Consider the following 18674-nt stretch of genomic DNA (forward strand, 5'->3'; position numbering starts at 1 on the left):
TCCCCCTTGGCTCCACCCTGGCCGAGTTTAACTGTTGGGACTCTCCCTCGACTCCTTTTGCCCTGCTCTGGCCCAGGAACACCTCAGGAGCTTTGTTAGCCACCTCCAGCCCCTTGCAGGTCTCCCACGAGCAGCAGCTGCCCTGCCAGCAGCACTCAGCACCCCCTCAGCCCAACCTTTGTCCCCAAAGCTGTCACCTGCTGAAGGATTTCAGGAATTCACTGGACTTTGGAATTTCTTCTCTTACCTCTGTGGTCAAACCCTGCCTGCCTGAGTGATGGCACAGGCTCTCCCTCAAGGCAAAGGGGCTGCAGCCCCAGAGTAGGAGCCTCTCACAAGTGGATTAACAGCGAGAGGCTGGCAGCAGGCACTGAAGCTGCCCAGAACACCTGAACTAACCCTCCCTCCCCCCCAGCCCCTTCACCCTGCTCAGAAAGTTCCCAGCCCACAGCTGCCTGAGCTCCTTCAAGAAGCTTTTGAAGGTTTCTGAGTCTCCTCTGGTGCAAGGCAGCCCTCAGAGGCTGTGGAAAGAGAGGTATCAGGTTACCTCCTGCATTCCTGCAAAGCCTTTCCCCGTGACTGACTCCCACCCAACCCCCTCCCCCAGCACAAAGTGCCCAAGCCCTGCAGCCTGGGGGATAAATCCCAACCAGTAACAGGAACCAGCTCCAGCAGCCATGTGGGGGTGGCTGGGGAGGCCCTCACCGTGCACCCAGAAGGGGAAAAGTGAAGCATCAGAGAATGGTTGGGGGGTGGAAGGAACCTCTGGAGGTCACCCAGTCCAAGCCCCCTGCCAAGGGAGGGACACCTAGAGAAGGTCACACAGGAACACATCCAGGTTGGGTTTGGAATGACTCCAAAGATGGAGACTCCACCACCTCTCTGGAGAGCCTGCTCCAGCACTCTTCAATTACAGAAGTTCCTCCTCATGTTTAGGTGGAACTTCTGATGGTCAAGTTTGTGCCTGTTCCCCTTCTGTCCTGTCACTGGGTGCCACTGCAAGAAGATTGCCCTTGGCTCCAAACTGGCCAAGGTTCATTGCTGTGAACCTTCTTTTGCCACAGGCACCTCTCAGGAGCTTTGTTGGGTTGTGTGCATGCAGACAGAGGTGGCAGAGGACACCTGAAAGGCCTCAAGACTGTTCAATGTCCTCCCCCAGAAGACACTGCTGAAAGGCCTCAAGTAGTTTCCAAGCACAGACTCACAAAAGCTTCCAAGTTTGTTCAACACCTTCCATATTTAATTTATTTATTCTCTACATTAAAGTATTTTTCATGCCAACACTTCCACACCTCCCATCCCTACCTCAAGAGAGGAGAAAAAAAAAAAAAAAGACAAAAGGAGACTTGACACAGCCTTAGGCTGGAATGCACTGGGGATAAAGCTGCTGCTGTGTCCAAGTTAGGGACAACACCAAACAAGCTACAGAGAGAACTGCACAGAGGAGACATCAGGGAGAGCTGGAATCAGTTCAGCAGCACCCAAGTCATGTTAGCACCTTCCTAGACAAGCTCTGAGGGAGTTGAGGGAGGTGCAACACACTTTGGTTTGCCAGACCAGAGCTTAGACTACATTAAGCCTGGGAAGAAGCAAGCAAGCCTGCCAGCACTGGGCTTGGAGCCTCATCTGAACCCATCTGAGAAAACCAACAGCAGATTGACCAGCCAGGATCTGTGGTGGTTGGGAATGCTGAGTGCTCCTGGCTGGCCAAATCTGTGCCTGGAGTGCAAAAGCACAGCAGCTTCAAACAGGACTCTGGAGCCAGTGCCAGCTGGAGCAGGTTTTATAGCAGAGTTCAAAATATCCACTCACACAGCACCTCACTTTCTCCTGTCACATCAGTTGGTACCAGACATGCTTCAGCAGCTCACCTCCCACCAGCATGACTGTGTCACCTCAAAAAGTCTTTGTCACAGCTCTCCTAATCCCCTTCAGTAGCAGCACGAAGCCTTGAACCACCCACAGATTGATTTGTTTTGTTTTTTGCCCAGTGGGGCACTCTGATCTCAAGATGCTTCAGCTGCTGGTTTGTGCCTCTGGCATTGCCAGAGTTCAGAGAGAAAACAACAAAAAAAAGGGTTAAGTAGGAAGCTTCCTCTCAATTAAAAACCTCCAATTTAGTCATTAAGCCTGATTGTGGCTACCTTCAGGTGGCAACCCCCTGGCCTGTGACCTCTCTGCTGGTGGAGAAGCACCAAGCAGTGCCCTGAACACCCTGAAGGATCTTAAGCCACAGCTGAAAAGAAACAAACAAAACCAAAATATCAGTGACTTGCACTTTTCAGAGGCTTTCCACACATGCTCTCCAGGCACAGAGCCATCTGTGTGGTGGGACTGAGCAGATGCTGGGGACATAAAGGGAGTCAACTTTTGCTCTGTGTTTTCTAAACCATGCCCCTCCTGGTGTGTAAGTAAAGAGCTGCAACTTGTGGTGGTAACTCAAGACACTGCCTCGAAACATCTACAGGAAGTCCAACTTGACCAAAGAAGCTTGGTGAGAGCTATTGCACATTGTAAGAGCTGGCCTAAAATATGTTGTTTTTCTTTTTTTCCTGAAGATCCAAACCAGGCTTTGGAAGAAAGGATATTTTAAAGACTGGTAGCAGTGTAGGCTGGAACACTGGCACAGGTGTCACCTCCCCTGGGGTTGGGTTGTACAGGCGACAAGTAAACACCAACACATGAGAGAAAGGAACCCCAAAAACAGCATTTTCACAGAGCAAGGGAGCTGAGAGATGCAAGCTGTGGTTAGTGCTTGGCAGTTGAGTCTCGAGGGTAGAACTCAGCCAATGTTGTCTGAGGAATTCTCTTCAGCATCTCCTTGGGGAAGATCCTGAGGAGCTGCCAGCCGATGTCCAAGGTCTCATAAACGGTGCGGTTCTCGTAGGGACCTGGGGGAAGCACAGCCTCAGATGTGGGGCAGGAGAAGCTTTGTGCCACCAGGCAGGCCTGAAGGCAATCTCACATCTCCCAGGCCTGCACATGGTGAAGTTCTCAAAACAGACATGAACGATGGAATGGTTTGGCTTGGAACAGGTCACCTAGGCCAACGTCCCTGCAGTGAGCAGGGACATCTTCAGCCAGCCCAGGCTGCTCAGAGCTCCAGCCAGCCAGGCCTTGAGCACCTCTAGAAGAGGGCATCAACCCCCTCTCTGAGCAACCTGCTCCAGTGCCTCACCACCCTCACACTTTACTGCTGGAGCAGCAAGTGAGACACAACCCAACCAAAGGGTTCACAGTCAAAGCAAAGAGAAAGGGTGAGGACACTACAGGAAGGTCAGCAGGCAGATGGCCATGGGCCTCTGGAGTGAAAAACAACCCTGCAGGTCCCTGAAAGGACAGCAGAAAGGTCCTACCCTTCCCATGCCATCCCACCCCCTCTGCAGTAGCTAAATGCACTTGCAAAGAGTTGGACCCACACCACAGCTGGTGCCAGGGATGTGGTGGAAGCCTTGCGGTTGGAGGTCAGCCAGACCTAACTGAGATAAACCACAGCACCTACAATGGTTTGGGTTAGGAGGGACCTCTCAAAGCCACCCAACCCAACCCCCCTGCAGTGAACAGAGACATCCTCCACCAGCTCAGGTTGCTCAGAGCCCCATCCAACCAGACTGGGAATGTTTCCAGGGCTAACTGGAAACCAGGGCCCAGGCAGATCAGGAGTCTTGGGGATGTTTCTCATTCAACCAAGCCCAGCTCCCCCAGAAGGTTGGTCTTGGGAAGATGCAGTGCTGGAGATGCCACCTCCAGGCACAGAGGAATCCCTGTTATCCCATGGTTTTATGGCCAAGCTGCACTCAGCAGGATGTTGTTGATGACCTGGACTTACCCTGAGCAATGAAGTTCTTCTCAAACTTCTGCAGGAACTCCAGGTAGAGCAGATCATCTGAGGTGAGAGCTTCCTCCCCCACCACAGCCTTCATGGCCTGCACATCCTTCCCAATAGCATAGCAGGCATACTAGAGGGGATGGAAACACAACTGCTCTTACCTTGGTCACCCAGGTACCAGCTTCTGCTCTAGACCCCTTTGAAAGGGTCTCACTGAACACTCAAGAGCTTTAAAGCAGCCTCAGGAGTGTCCTGGATTGATGCTGCCCTTAGGAAAAAGGCACATTTGAAGCACATCTCTGCTCCTCTGAAGAGCTTCTCAACATACCAGCTGGTTGGATACATCTGCATGGTCCTTCCTGGTCATGCCCTCTCCAATAGCTGACTTCATCAGTCGAGACAAGGAGGGTAAGACATTAATAGGTGGATAAACCTGGAGGAAAAGAGACAGCCAAGGATTTTCTGTGTGGGTGCTTCAAGTTTCCTCTCTCCTTTTTGAATGTTCTAAGCAGTGTGGCACACACCTGCCTGTTGTGCAGCTGCCTGTCCACGTAGATCTGCCCCTCAGTGATGTATCCAGTCAAGTCAGGGATAGGATGAGTAATATCTAGAGGGGGAAAAAATAAATCAATCAACGGTGTGACAGTTCTCTAACCTTTTGTATCATTGCTAGCCCTGAAGTGGGCATCATTTTGCAGCCAAATGACTTCTACAGTGAAATGCCACCAGTTAACAGCCTCATGTATCACTGGAGTGCTCTTAGAGAGTCACAGAACTGTTTGGGTTGGAAAAGACCTCCAAGATCAAGTCCAATCATGGCCTTTAAACCATGTCCTGAAGTGTAAGGATTAAAGCTGTGAGCACCCCTGACAGGGCTGGAGAACAGTCCTGAAATCTGGAATCACTTCATTAGCAATAGAGACAAGAGAAAGCAGCCAAGCATTGCAATGTTCAGATGGAAACCTCTAGGGAGGTTGTGGATCTTAAAGGTCTTTTCCAATGCAAATATTTCTAGGACTCTATGATAAAATAAGGCCAGAAGGTGCTCAACTGAGGTCTGGAGAGAAAAAAAAAGTGTAATGTGAAGACCCCATGCTGCTGGGAACCAATGGGCTGTCCTGGCGGTCCCAAAGAAGCTCCCTCCCTGCAGGTGTTCAAGGCCAGGCTGGATGAGGCCTTGAGCAACCTGGGCTGGTGGGAGGTGTCCCTGGAACTGGATGAGCTTTAAGGCCCCTTCCAACCCAAACCATTCAGTGACTATGAAACCTGCAGGCCCCAACCAGCTGCAACATTCAGCTGCAAACCTGAAGGCCCCAGGACCCGAGGCTGAAACCCGGACAACCTCCTACCTTTGCTGTGCATCCAAAACAAGGCAGCTTGCTCTAAAAGCAGCTCCTTTGAAGTGCTGTTTGCTACACCACTCACCATCGTTGGGCATGGTGAGAATGGGGATCTGGGTGATGGAACCATTCCTGCCTTCCACACGCCCAGCACGCTCGTAGATGGTGGCCAGGTCGGTGTACATGTAGCCTGGGAAACCACGGCGGCCAGGCACTTCCTCCCTGGCTGCTGAAACCTGAGGCAAGCCAGACAAAACCCAAAGGTTTGCCAAGTCAGAGCACTCCCACAGACCTCTGTCCTACCCCCACACATTAAGCCAAACTGACTGAAAGCCTCTCTTCCTGCAGGTGACATCACAACACAGCCACACAGAGCCCTCTCAGTATGGCACAGCCACAAGACAAGATAGTGATAGAACGAGAGGGAATGGATTGAAGTTTGAGGAGGGGAGATTGAGACTGGAGGTGAGGAAGAAATTCTTGCCAGTGAGGGTTGGGGAGACATTGGAAGAGGTTGCTCTGGGAGGTTGTGGATGTCCTCTCCCTGGAGGTGTTCAAGGCCAGGTTGGATGAGGCTGGTGGGAGGTGTCCCTGCCCATGGCTAGGAGTTGGACCTGGATGATCACAGATCTTCAAGGTCTCTTCCAACCCAACACATTCCATGAATCTCAGTCCAGCTTCCCTGCCAGAGCAGGATCACCCAGACCCACATCCCAGCCAGGTTTTGAAAGCCTCCAGAGAAGAAGACTCCACAACCTCTCTGAGCAATTAGTGACTAAAAGCCTGACTGGCTCATGAAGAGCACTGTGATGAGCACTAACTGTAAGAGCTTGAGCAGAGCTTTCCACCCTCACTCTGTCCTCCAGCCAGCACCCAGCCCATGAGCACCTACCTCTCGCAGGGCCTCAGCATAGGAGCTCATGTCTGTCAGGATGACCAGGACATGCTTCTCACACTGATATGCCAAGAACTCAGCTGTGGTCAGAGCCAGGCGAGGGGTGATGATGCGTTCAATGCTGAAAGAGAACAGCAGGACAGCAGCTGTGGCAAGGGAACAGCTCACTTCCAACCCTCTGGAAAACCCTCTGGAAAGCTGCTAGGTGCAGCAGCAGAAGCACCAGCACTTCACCTTCAACTCTGCTGCCAAATGCCAACTCCAGGGACAGCTGGCAGGACACCAGCGAGGCTGCAGCTGGCAGTGAACTTAGAATCATAGAATGGTGTTGGTTGGAGGAGACCTTCAAGATCATTGACTGAAAGAGTTGGGGCTGTTCAGTCTGGAGAAGAGAAGGCTCTGAGGTGACCTTCTTGTGGCCTTTCAATATCTGGAGGGGGCCTACAAGAAAGCTGGGGAGGGACTTTTTAGGCTATCAGGTAGTGATAGGACTGGGGAGAATGGAATAAAGCTGGAAGTGGGGAGATTCAGGCTGGGTGTGAGGAAGAAGTTCTTCCCCATGAGAGTGGTGAGAGCCTGGAATGGGTTGTGCAGGGAGGTGGTTGAGGCTCCATCCCTGGAGGTGTTTGCAGCCAGGCTGGATGAGGCTCTGGCCAGCCTGATCTGGTGTGAGGTGTCCCTGCCCATGGCAGGGGGGTTGGAACTGGCTGAGCCTTGTGGTCCCTTCCAACCCTGACTGATTCTATGATTGAGTCCAACCTTCGACCCAAGACCACCATGGCAGTCAAACCATGTCCCCAAGTGCCATGGCCATGTTCTTCTCAGCTTTGTCCCAACCAGCAGAGGGTAACTACTCACGTTGGGTCGTTGGCCAGGTTCAGGAACAGACACACATTGTCCATGGAGCCATTCTCCTCAAAGTCAGATTTGAAGAACCGAGCAGTTTCCATGTTCACCTGAACCACAACATTAAGGCATCAGTTCCAGACCAGATTTCAGGTTGCTCCCTTTTAACACAGAAGGCACCTCAGAGATCTGCTCCAACCTCCCTGCCATGGGCAGTGATGCCTCTCAACTAGACTCAGCTGCTCAAAGCCTCATCCAACCCAGCTTTGAAAACCTCCAGGGAGGAGGCAGCCACAGCCTCCCTGGGCAGCCTGTGCCAGACTCTCACCACCCTCCTACTGAAGAACTTCTTCCTCAGCTCCAGTCTAACCCTGTTCTCCCTCAGTTTCAAACCATTCCCCCTTGGCCTGTCTCTAGACACCCTCAGGAAAAGTTCCTCTGCAGCTTTCTTGGAGGATCCCCTCAGCTACTGGAAGGCCCCCATGGAGTCTTCTCCAGGCTGAACACCCCCAGCTCCCTCAGCCTGTGCTCACAGCAGAGCTGCTCCAGCCCTTGGATCATCTTTGTGGCCTCCTCTGGCCTCACTCCAACAGCTCTGTGTCCTCCTTATCCTGGAGATCTCAGAACTGGTGGCAGGATTAGAGGTGGGGGTCTCAGCAGTCAAGGGACAGAATCCCCTCTCTTGCCCTGCTGCCCACACTCCTCTGGCTGCAGCTCAGGATGTGGTTTGCTTTCAGTTCTAAGATTCTACCTCAGCTACTCTCAGCATTTTCTTATTTCTCACTCAGCACCACTCCCCCCAACCATCCTGACTTACACCCATAGCAGCAAACACGATGGCAAAGTTTTCCTCACTGTAGTCCATCACATCCTTGGATTTCTTCACCAAGCCAGCTTGGCGACATATCTGAGCTGCAATCTGGGGGAGGGAATCAAAGCCAAGTTTCAGTCCAGCTCTGTGTATCTGAGGCTATTACAGAGCAGAGTTTAACTTCAGTTTAGTTTTCAGGAAACCACCAAAGGCTTGGCTTTGAGTACTCACCTCATTGTGGGGCAGGCCAGCAGCTGAGAAGATGGGGATCTTTTGTCCCCTGGCAATACTGTTCATGCCATCAATAGCAGAAATGCCAGTCTGGATCATCTCTTCTGGGTAGATACGACACTGGGGGTTGATTGGCTGGCCTGGTGTAGTTAAGAGAAGAGATCTTATCCCATTCAGGAAGCAGAAACATCAGATTTGCCTTTAAACCCTCACCAGAACTGGATTAAGAACATACCCATGATGTCAAGGAAATCTTCAGCCAAAACAATGGGGCCTCTGTCTATAGGCTTTCCTGAGCCATTAAATACTCTGCCTGCAAGAAACAGCCATAAAAATCAAGATGTAAATTAGGGAGGGGTTGGTGTGAGGTCAGGCTGGGCACTCTTCAGAGGAAGAGGCAGGTCCTTACCAAGCATGTCCTCAGAGACAGGGGTTCGAAGAATATCCCCAGTGAACTCACAAGATGTCTTCTTAGCATCAATACCTGAAGTCCCTTCAAATACCTGGAAACAGAGCAGAAGAATGGAAAAAAAAAAAACCCACAGAGTTAAAAAAACAAGAGTCCTGTGCTTTACAAAAGACACTGGAATGCTGCTGCACAGCTTGAGAGCTTGCTCAGCCACAGGGCAGCAAACCCTCTGCAAGCAAAGCACTGCAAGAGCAGCTCAATAGTGCAAAAAAAAAAAAAAAATCTCACTTTCAACAAAATTCATGAAGTGAATTCCTGACCCAACAAAGCTGGTGCCAATCCTTTGATCTCAAGTGTTTCCTTCTGCCAGTCTTCAGATTACAAGACTTAGTAGGAACAAGAAACAGCAGCTTGGGAGAAATACTGGAAATGTCCAGTTGTGGTGTCCCCAGCAGGAGGAAGACACAGAGCTGCTGGAGTGAGTCCAGAGGAGGCCACAAAAATGATCCAAGGGCTGGAGCACATCTGCTATGAGGACAGACTGAGGGACCTGGGGTTGTTAAGCCTGGAGGAGGCTGAGGGGAGATCTTCTGGCCCTTTAAAGCTCCCTGAAAGAAGGCAGGAGCCAGGTGGGGGTAGTGACAAGTAGAAATGGCCTTAAGTTGCCTCAGGGGAGGTTTAGGTTGGGCATCAGAAGAAAATTCTTCACTGAAAGGGTTCTCAAAGCCTGGCCCAGGCTGCCCAGGGAGGTGGTTGAATCCTCATCCCTGGAGGTGTTTCAGAGTTGCAGAGATGTGGTGCTGAGGGCCATGGCTTAGCCCCAGCCTTGGCAGAGTCAGAGAATGGTTGGAGTGGATGAGCCTAAAGGGGTTTTCCAACCACAACAATTCCCTGGTTCTATATCCCAAGTAGATCTGACATGGCTCAGACACATGCTGATTAATGACTGGTTTTTTTTCTGTGGCAACAAGAGACATTCCTGCCCCTGGTCATACCTGAACCACAGCTTTGGAGCCACTGACTTCCAGAACCTGCCCACTTCTTCTTGTGCCATCAGGAAGGGTCAAGTGGACAATCTCTGCATACCTAGGAAACTGAGGATGAGCAAGAAAGATGGTGGGAAGGCATTAAAATCCAGAAGAACAGCCCTGAAACAACAGTTGTCAGTTTCAAGCAAGCTCAAGCTTAGCAACTACTGAATTGCTTTGGAAATTGACCAGAACAAAACTCCTTCCAAGGCAGACAAGATTTGCAGGCTGCAGAAAACCCTGGCCAGAAGCTGTCCAGGTCCTGAACCACTGATGGAAAGCACCTGGCAAAGTTGGCTTCTGTCTGCCCACAGCTTCAGTTGCTTGTCCTCAGCAGCAACTTGCAAGCAATCCAAAAGTGTTTACAGTTCCCTCCTGTTTTCCTAACAAAAAGGTCAAGAACCAAGCCAAGAATTGTGTTTCTCCCAATGTTTGGTTAACATCTGAGGGATTTTGGTAAAAATATGAAACACTTTCCTTTTTTTGCCCCCCAGCAGTCTCAAATAAACCTTCCTTTTTCTCCCAGGACATGGACAGGATTCTCCCATGGACATGGACAGGACTCCCCCATGGTCTCTCCTCAGCTTTACATTACTTGAAGCATTAAGATCCCAAACAGTCATAAAAGACAAATTAAAAGTTTCAAGCAAATCTGAATGTTCCCTCAGCAAGGGATCTGGTACTAAAAACAGCTCAGTGGATTTCACAGGCTGGGTTTAACCTGTCCCAGCTTTCCTCAAAAAGCTTCATTCATTAGAAGCTGAATCTTTACCTTAACTTGGTCCAAGATAACCAGAGGTCCATTCACACCTGACACAGTTCTATAAGCTGGAAGAAAAGAAGGCACAGGTCAGGTACTTCAGAAACCTCCTGCATCAACTTTTCCAAGTTTAGTTCTTATCACCAGTTTCAGGTTTGCAGATTGGGGGTCCAGTTCTGAAGCATTTCTGTTGATTCTGAACTCCACAAAAAGGTTTAGGGACTGGGTTGTGTTGCCAGCACTTTCAAAGCACCTGAGCTACCATGGATTTATGATATTGCCATTGTCTTGTCTGCAAGCCTCTGTCTAGGGATCATTTGAGTGCCAACAGAAACATCGGGGCAGTGTAGAGCTGACATTTTGAGCTAAGAAAAACAGAGTTTCAAGAGGAGGTTAGGAAGAAGTTCTTCCCCATGAGGGTGGTGAGACACTGGCACAGGTTGCCCAGGGAGGTGGTGGAAGCCTCATCCCTGGAAGTTTTGAAGGCCAGGCTGGAGGTGGCTGTGAGCAACCTGCTGTAGGAGGCTTGGAACTGGATGATCCCTGAGGTCCCTTCCAACCCTGATGATTCTATGACTCTAAGATCTTTCAAAAGCAGGGTTAAGAATCTGTGGTAAAGCAGGTGCCACTGCAATTTATGTCTAACATTTATGTCAGAAGATCTTAATTTCAAACCCCAGACTTGCAGTTGGGGTGTTTTTTTATCCACAGAAGTGTCCTGCTCCATGACACTGCAACCACCCACTCCTGGTTTCAGCCAAGCCTGCAGATCTCCTGCTCCCAAAGCTGATCAGCAAAGCTTCCACAGTAAGTTGTGGGGTTTGGGAAGCTGCCAAAACCTTTCCTGTCTCCTGGGAAAAGGGCTCTGTAAAAGGCTGAATTTCACCTTATCCAAACTCCTGCTCCTGAGCTATCCTTGGGTTATCTTAAGGATTGACACCTGATAGAAGGCCACAGGCAGTCAGCTCAGCAGAAGGCTCATGTCTTAAACATCAGCAGCTCAAGCATCAGCTCCACACACAACTTCTGCCCTGAATTCCTCACTCTGCCCTCAGCCCAGTCCTCCTGCATTGTTCCAAGGAGATAGGAGCAACCTGGCCAGCACTCAGCATCACTGAGTCAAAGCTTTCTGAGGGTCACAAGCAGAAGTGACCAAGAGAGTGACTGTTAATCACTGAGGGGAAAATGAGCAAGAGGAGAACAGGAGAGGCACCAGCACCAGGTTCTTAGTCACACTACGAGGCAGAGAGAAGTTGTGGTGCCAGGAAAGGTCACAAATTCCACCAGCACCACTCCAGGCTGCCCAGGTTGGCACTTGCCATGGGTTGTCTCAACTGTCAACAGTGTGGTATTTACACCTCAACAAAAGCCTTCAACTGTTGCAATGTAATCTCTTAATCAGCAGCAGGCAAAGCTACCTTAGATAAGGGCTGAGGGCCAGGGGTGTGTAAAATGGGCTAAGGCTGGAACTCTTGTGCCTCAGTTTTCCTCTTGTCAAGTCTGCTGAGCACCCTCAGACACCCACACATGTCCCTGGATGTCTTCAAAGCACAAGCTGGCCCTGCTCCTCCCACCTGAGCAAGGAGAAGCACACAGGCACCGTGCTAGGAAGAAGGCTCTGCTCAGACTCCAAGAAATGGAAAACATGACCCTGAGCAAACCATTTCATCTCATGACTGTCTCATGAGCACACTTCCTCCTCAGCCAGCAGCAAAGGCCTCACACTCCCTGCTTTGTCCATAACTGTCCAGTGTCTCACCATCCTCACTGGAAAGAATTTCTTCCTCATCTCCAGTCTCAATCTCCCCCTCTTCCAGCTCATTGTCCCTCTTCCTAGCACTACAAGGCCTTGCCAAAAGTCCAGGGAAGTGGTTGAATGCCCACCCCTGGATGCATTTCAAAGCCATCTAGATGTGATGCAATACTGGCTCTGGTGGACTTAGCTAACGGTTGGACCTGATGATCGCTGAGGTCTTTTCCAACCACAGTGACTCTGTGATCTGCAGCTTTCCCTGACTCAATCAGCATCCACTCCCCTTGAAAGCAGCTCACCCCCAACTCAAAATCCCTGTTTGCAGTAAGATCAAACAGCTCCACAGCAAACCAAAAGCAACTAAAACATTCTTCACAGCCAGCTTGCAAGCAACATCAGCTTGAGTAAGAGCCAGAAGCCTGATAGAAAACCATGAGCTGAATGTGAAGTCACCTTGGCTCCAACCAGAGCAGAGGAAGTAAAGCAGAGCAGTAAGCTTTGGGGGGGAGCAGAAATGGCAATGAGCCATTTGGCTTTCAAACCAAGCTGACATTTGCAGTGACACCATGGCAAAGAAGCTCCCTGGCCACCACCTCCTAAGCACTGGCACCGTTTAGGTGTAGAGACACTCGTTTAATTGCTACCTGGACCAAGGAAAGGTTAGGGAGAAGAAATGAACCTTCACCCCGCTTTGACTCTCCCCCTGCTGTGCAGCAGAAGGGTTTCCTACCGGGCTGCTGCATTTCTGCAAGGCTGCTGCATTATTTCCCCTTTTTCATCACATTGCTCAACTTCATGCTGAAGGAACAGCACCCACGTCACCTCCCGCAATTTCCAGCGATCTTCAGTTCCTGACAACTCCCCCCACCCCGGTTTACCAGGAAGGACACCGAAGTGCCCTGTGCCACCCGACGGGCTGCAGGCTCCCGGTTCCAACGTGTGACAGAGCTAAGCGTTCAGAAAGGTGAAAAAAAAGGTGCCGATCGGCGCTGCAGCCCCCAGCACACCGCACAGCCCCACCGGAGACGGCCACCCCCGTGACGGCGGTGCTGGGAGCGAGGCCGGGGCTGCCCCAAGCCGCGGCCCAGCTGCCGGCCTCGGCCTCCCGCCCGGCTCCGGGGCAGCCTGGCCGGGCCGGGCCCACCACGCCGCAGCGGCTCCGGGGAGCCTCCCGCCGCCTTTGCCCGCCGGGCCCCGCACTCACTGAGGCGCGGCTGGGACAGGTAGTCGCGGGTCAGCGCTGCCACCTGCTCCCGGGGCCCGCCGGGCCCGGCGCCGTTCACCAGCCCGCGGACCGCCCGCACCGCCGCCATCTTCTCCGCCTCCGCCGCCCGGGCCGGGCCCCGCCGCGCAGGCGCAGATAAGGCCCCGCCGCGCACCGCCCACCGCGCACCGCCCAGCCGCGGCCGCGGGCGGGCAGCGCCGGGAGCTGGCCAGGGTGCTGAGGGGGGACGCACAGAGGAGTAACGGGAGGCGGCCCGGCGTGGGGGGAGGCGGAAGGAGAGGGGAAAAGGGAACGGAAAAGAAAAGGGGGAAAAAAAAAAAAAAGGGGGGGGGGGGGAGGAAGAGAAAAAAAATAGGAAAAAATAAGAAAGAAAAAGGGAATATTGGGGGAAAGCAAGGGGGAAAAAAGGGGAAAGAGGAAAAAAGGGGGAAAAAGAAAGAAAAAGAGGGAAAGGGAATATGGGGAAAAGCAAGAGAAAAAAGGGGGGAGAGGAAAAAAAGGAAAAAGAAAAGAGGAAAAGGGAAAGGGGAGAAGTAAGAAGAAAAAAAGGGGAAAGAGGAAAAAAAAGGAAAAAATAGGGGAAAAAAGAGAAAAGGAAAGGGGAAAGAAAGAGGGAAAAAAAAGGGAAGAGGAAAAAAGGGAAAAAAAGAAAGAAAAAGAGAAAAGGAAAAGGAGGGAAAGAAAGAGGGAAAAAAAAGGAAAAGGAAAAAAAAGGAAGGAAAAAAAGAAAGAAAAAGAGAAAAGAAAAGGAGAAAGAAAGGAAAAAAAGAGGAAAGAAGAAAAAAGGAAAAAAAGAAAGAAAAAAGAAAGGAAAAGGGAAAAGAAGAAGGGAAAAAAGGGAAAGAGAAAAAAAGGGGAAAAAAAGAAAGAAAAAGAAGAAAAGGAAAGGGGAAGAAAAGAAAGGGAAAAAAAGGAGGAAAGAGGAAAAAAAGGGAAAAAAGAAAGAAAAAGAGGAAAAGGAAATAGGGGGAAAGTAAGAGGGAAAAAAGGGGAAAGGAAAAAAGGGGGAAAAAGAAAGAAAAAGAAAAGGAAAGGGGAAAGAAGAAGGAAAAAAGAAGGGGAAAGGAAAAAAAGGGGAAAAAAGAAAGAAAAAGAGGAAAGGGAAAGGAGGAAAGAAAGAGAAGGGAAAGGAAAAAGGAAAAAAAGGGGAAAAAAGAAAGAAAAAGAGGAAAAGGAAAAGAGGAAAGAAGAAAGAAAAAAGGAGGAAGAGAAAAAAGGAAAAAGAAAAGAAGGAAAGGGAAAGAGGGAAAGAAGAAAAAAAAGAGGAAAGAGAAAAAAAGGGGAAAAAAGAAAGAAAAAAGGAAAAGGGAAAAGAAGGGAAGAAGAAGAGAAAAAAGGAGGGAAAGAGGAAAAAAAGGAGAAAAAGAAAAGGAAAAGAAGGAAAGGGAAAGAAAGAAAGAAAAGGGAAAGAGAAAAAAAAAGGAAAAAGAAAAAGGGAAAGGAAAAAGGGAAAGAAGAAAAAAAAGGGAAAGAAAAGGAAAAAAAAGGGAAAGAAAAAAAGAAAAAAAGGAAAAGGGAAAGGGAAAGAAGAAGGAGGAAAAAAGGAAAAGAGGAAAAAAAGGGAAAAAGAAAGAAAAAAAGGAAAGGGAAAGGAAAGAAAGAAAAAAAAAGGGGGAAAGAGGAAAAATAGGGGAATAAAGAAAGAAAAAGATGAAAAGGGAATATGGGGGGAAAGTAAGAGGGAAAAAAGGGGGGAAGAGGAAAAATAGGGAAAAAAGAAAAGAGGGAAAGGGAATATGGGGTGAAAGTAAGAAAAAAAAGGGGAAAGAGGAAAAAATAGGGAAAAAGAAAAGGGAAAGGGAATATGGGGGGAAAGTAAGAAAAAAAAGGGGGAAGAGGAAAAAATAGGGAAAAAAGAAAGAAAAGAGGAAAAGGGAATATAGGGGAAAGTAGGGGGAAAAAGGGGGAAGTGGAAAAAATAGGGGAAAAAAAGAAAGAAACGAGGAAAATGGAAAAAGGAATATGGGGGAAGCAAGAGGGGAAAAAAATGGGAGGGAGAAGGACAAAATAGGGGAAAAAGAAAAGAGGGAAAGGGAATATGGGGGGGAAAGTGGAAAAATTAGGAAAAAAAGAAAAACAAGGAAAAAGGAAAAAGGAATAGGGGGAAAGCAAGAGAGGAAAAAATGGGGGGGGGAATAGGGGAAAAAGAAAAGAGGGAAAGGGAATATGGAGGGAAAGTAAGAAAAAAAGGAGGAAAGAGGAAAAAATAGGGGAAAAAAGAAAAGAGGAAAAGGGAATGTAGGGGAAAGTAGGGGGAAAAAGGGTGGGGAAGTGGAAAAATAGGAGAAAAAAGACAAAAGAAAGAAAAGAGGAAAAAGGAATATGGGGAAAGTAAGAGGGGGAAAAAAGGGGGGAAGGAAAAATAGGGGAAAAAAAGAAAAGAGGGAAAGGGGATATGGAGAAAAAGTAATAGAAAATAAAGGGGGGAAGAAAAAAATAGGGAAAAAAAAAGAGGGAAAGGGGATCTGGAGAAAAAGTAATAGAAAATAAAGGGGGGGAAATGGAAAAGGGGAAAAAGGAAAAGAAAAAGTAATGAACTAAAAAAGACAAATAAGGTAAAAGAAAATGGAAGATAAAAAGATGAATGGAAAAGCAGAAAAAACAGGAAAATGAGAGAGGGAAAAGGTAAAAGGAAAAAGGGAGGAGGAAGGAAGGAAAGAAGGAAGCAAGGAAGAGTAATTAATTAAAGCACTGACTGAAGAGTCAAATGACTGAGAAGAAAAGAAAGAGAAAGCAGAGCCCTGACCCCCACCCTGGTACCCCCAGCCCTGGGCCAGGGCTGAGAAGCACATTTGGGGCTCCCTTCTCCACCCTGCCTCAGCTCAGCACAGCTCTGGCACTGGGGTTTGTTGTCCCACTGCTCCATGAGAGCCTTCCCTCGGGATCTCTTCCCACAGGTTACGCTTTAGTAGCTGCTGTTTGTTCCCCTCCTCCCTTAGCAGTGAGACGGAGTTATCTGATGTTAGAAACCCAGATTCTTCCACCTTAAACCCAGAAATATTTCTCTGTTTTCCACGAGCTGTTGGCAATTCTGTGCCTGTCTGGGAGGAGCAGCGAAGTACCCAGGGCTGGGGAGACTGCTGGATAAAACAAACCCAGAGAACTGTTTGGCTAAGGAGGGAGCAAACACAATAAATAATCCCCAGACAAAGGGACAATGCCATCGAGTGGATTAAACACAAAACCAGCAGGCTTTGGCCAGCTTTCAGCTCTCCTTTCTAATGCAACGTGACCTCTAGCAAATTACAGAGCTCTCCTGCTTCTTAAGACTCAAAAGGACTTAACAAAACCCAAGCCAGCAGGACTCGGGAAGTGACAGCCTCAAGGGGTGCTTCAACCAGCACCACTTTGCCAACTGGTTCCACCTGCATTCAATGCCTGGCTAAAAGGCAGCCTTGAAGGATGCAATCCCAACCCCCCCAGTTGCTCCAAACAGACCATTTTGTGTTCTAAATATTTTTATTGAGCTCTTAATTAGTCTCACAGGCTGAGAAAATTGGCCTGGTGGACCGGGGACAAAACCAGCATCGGAGGGGATGATGTAAATTTGCCTGCTGGAGAGCAGGAGGCAACAGGCAGCAGGTCCAGTGCTGGGTTGTAGAAACCTCCTGGTAGGGGGAAAATGGGCAGAGAGTGGTTTTAAAGTAAAATAAGAGTTTTGCAGGTGGGGCTACTGCATCTAAAAGCCATTTGTGTCACGTTGCTTGGTCTGGGTGTGCAGCAGCCCTCCCTGCACCATTTCATTGCAACTTCCCAAGTGAGGCAGCAGCAGGGATCAACCTCCCCAAGGCAAGCCTGAACTCACCAGGACTGCAATCAGCCCCCAGAGCCAGGGGGAGGGCTGTCAGCTGGGGTTGTTCAGCCTGGAGAAGAGAAGACTCCAGGGGGACCTTAGAGCTGCCTTCCAGTACCTGAAGGGATCCTGCAGGAAGGCTGCAGAGGGACATGAGGGTGTCTGGAGACAGCCCAAGGGGGAATGGTTTGAAGCTGAGGAAGAGCGGGATTAGAATGGAGCTTAGGAAGAAGTTCTTCAGTAGGAGGGTGGTGAGAGTCTGGCACAGGCTGCCCAGGGAGGCTGTGGATGCCTCCTGTCTGGGGTTTTTCAAGGTCAGGTTGGATGAGGCCTTGAGCAGCTGAGTTTGGTGGAGAGGTGTCCCTGCCCATGGTGGGGAGGTTGGAGCAGATGATCTCTGAGGTCCCTTCCATCCTGAGCCATTCTAGGATTTTCCACCCAGAGCCAAAGGCAGAGCTGAGCAATTCTGAGCTCCCTCAGTAGATGGTAGTGCTGCTCTACTCATCCTCTGTTGACTCCACAGACCTTTAGAAAGTCATTTCCAAGCCCAGACATTCAATTGTGAGCTCATGAAATATATGGAAAGGCTTCAGCTTGTGCTCTAATGCCCACCCAGGGAATTCCTTGCTGGGATCTACTCATTTCACGTTATTGGCAATAGTTTTTGGGCCATGCAGGAGCTGGATAAATGGCCTCCATGGCAGATTTATGTGCCAGTGGAAAAAAGGTGAATATGTTTAGGATTTATTTTCTTCCTCTGAGGTAAATCTCTGCATCCTGAATGGATGGTGGTGTCAGAAATCATGGGGCAAAGTGTCAGGGGTTTAAGAAAACAGAAATGATGGAAGATGACTCCTGCAGCCCAGCAGGCAGCTGTGAGCTGGGCTGCAGCCAGGGGAGTGTGGCTGGCAGGGCAGGAGAGGGGATTCTGCCCCTTGGCTCTGCTCTGCTCAGACCTCACCTCCAATCCTGCCTCCAGTTCTGCTGTCCCCAGCAGAAGAAGGACACAGAGCTGCTGGAGTGAGGCCAGGAGAGGCCACAAAGATGATCCAAGGGATGGAGCAGCTCTGCTGTGAGGACAGGGGGAGGGAGCTGGGGGTGTTCATCCTGGAGAAAAGACTCCAGGGCCACTTGATGATGCCAGCCTCACCTCCCAGTGAGGAACCCCTTCCCTGCCCCTCATCCCCACCTGCTGATGCAGTCCCAGGTTGGCACACTGAGTGTGCTCAGACCCAGGCAAGAGTTAAGGTGCTCAGAGAGAGAGAGAAGGTTGATGAAAGCCTGCAGAGCAGGTGGCCTCTGCTGCAGACAAACGCTCCTGGCTCTCTCCTCCCAGTTCCCCTCTGCCCACCCCTTCACCCTGCTCTGACACAGAGGGAGCTGCAGGGCCAAATGAAACTTCTCTGAGGTCCCAATTACATCTCCATGGCAGAGGACCACTCCTATCTTCTTCTGAGAAGAGCTAATCACAAATCCACTGGGAGGAGCAGCTGCAGAGCACACCAGCTCCCGTGCCAGCAGCCAGCTCCTCACACCAAGATGAGCTGCAGGGTAAGAGTTTGTTTTGTTCTGCTCCCCTCAACAGGTCTGCATTGAGTAGGGGACTGGGTTGGTGGTTTGAGATGCAAAGGCTGTGGCAGTCTATGTGGTTTTGTTGCTTTTGTTCCCTCATTCTCCCTTTCTCTTGCTCTTCTTTGGTATTTGCAAGTGTTTGGAGGTGCAGTGGGAAGCCATCCCTGTTTCCCAGCTCAGGT

General features: G+C 49.9%; 1 protein-coding gene across 1 annotated transcript; it reads right to left on the reverse strand.

Annotated features, from left to right (window-relative positions):
- Positions 1-1236: 1236 nt before the first annotated feature.
- On the reverse strand, positions 1237-13215 carry ATP6V1B2 (ATPase H+ transporting V1 subunit B2). Its single transcript, XM_054396698.1, has 14 exons — positions 13107-13215; positions 10162-10217; positions 9357-9455; positions 8362-8455; positions 8188-8265; positions 7953-8092; positions 7728-7829; positions 6923-7020; positions 6062-6185; positions 5255-5405; positions 4354-4436; positions 4158-4262; positions 3830-3959; positions 1237-2891 (listed from the first exon to the last, which is right to left on the reverse strand). Exons 1-14 carry the CDS (start codon positions 13213-13215, stop codon positions 2749-2751), a joined length of 1512 nt encoding a protein of 503 aa, XP_054252673.1. The 3' UTR covers positions 1237-2748.
- Positions 13216-18674: the final 5459 nt, after the last annotated feature.

Source organism: Indicator indicator, chromosome 38 (genome assembly GCF_027791375.1).
Source record: "Indicator indicator isolate 239-I01 chromosome 38, UM_Iind_1.1, whole genome shotgun sequence".
Lineage (NCBI taxonomy): Eukaryota > Metazoa > Chordata > Aves > Piciformes > Indicatoridae > Indicator > Indicator indicator.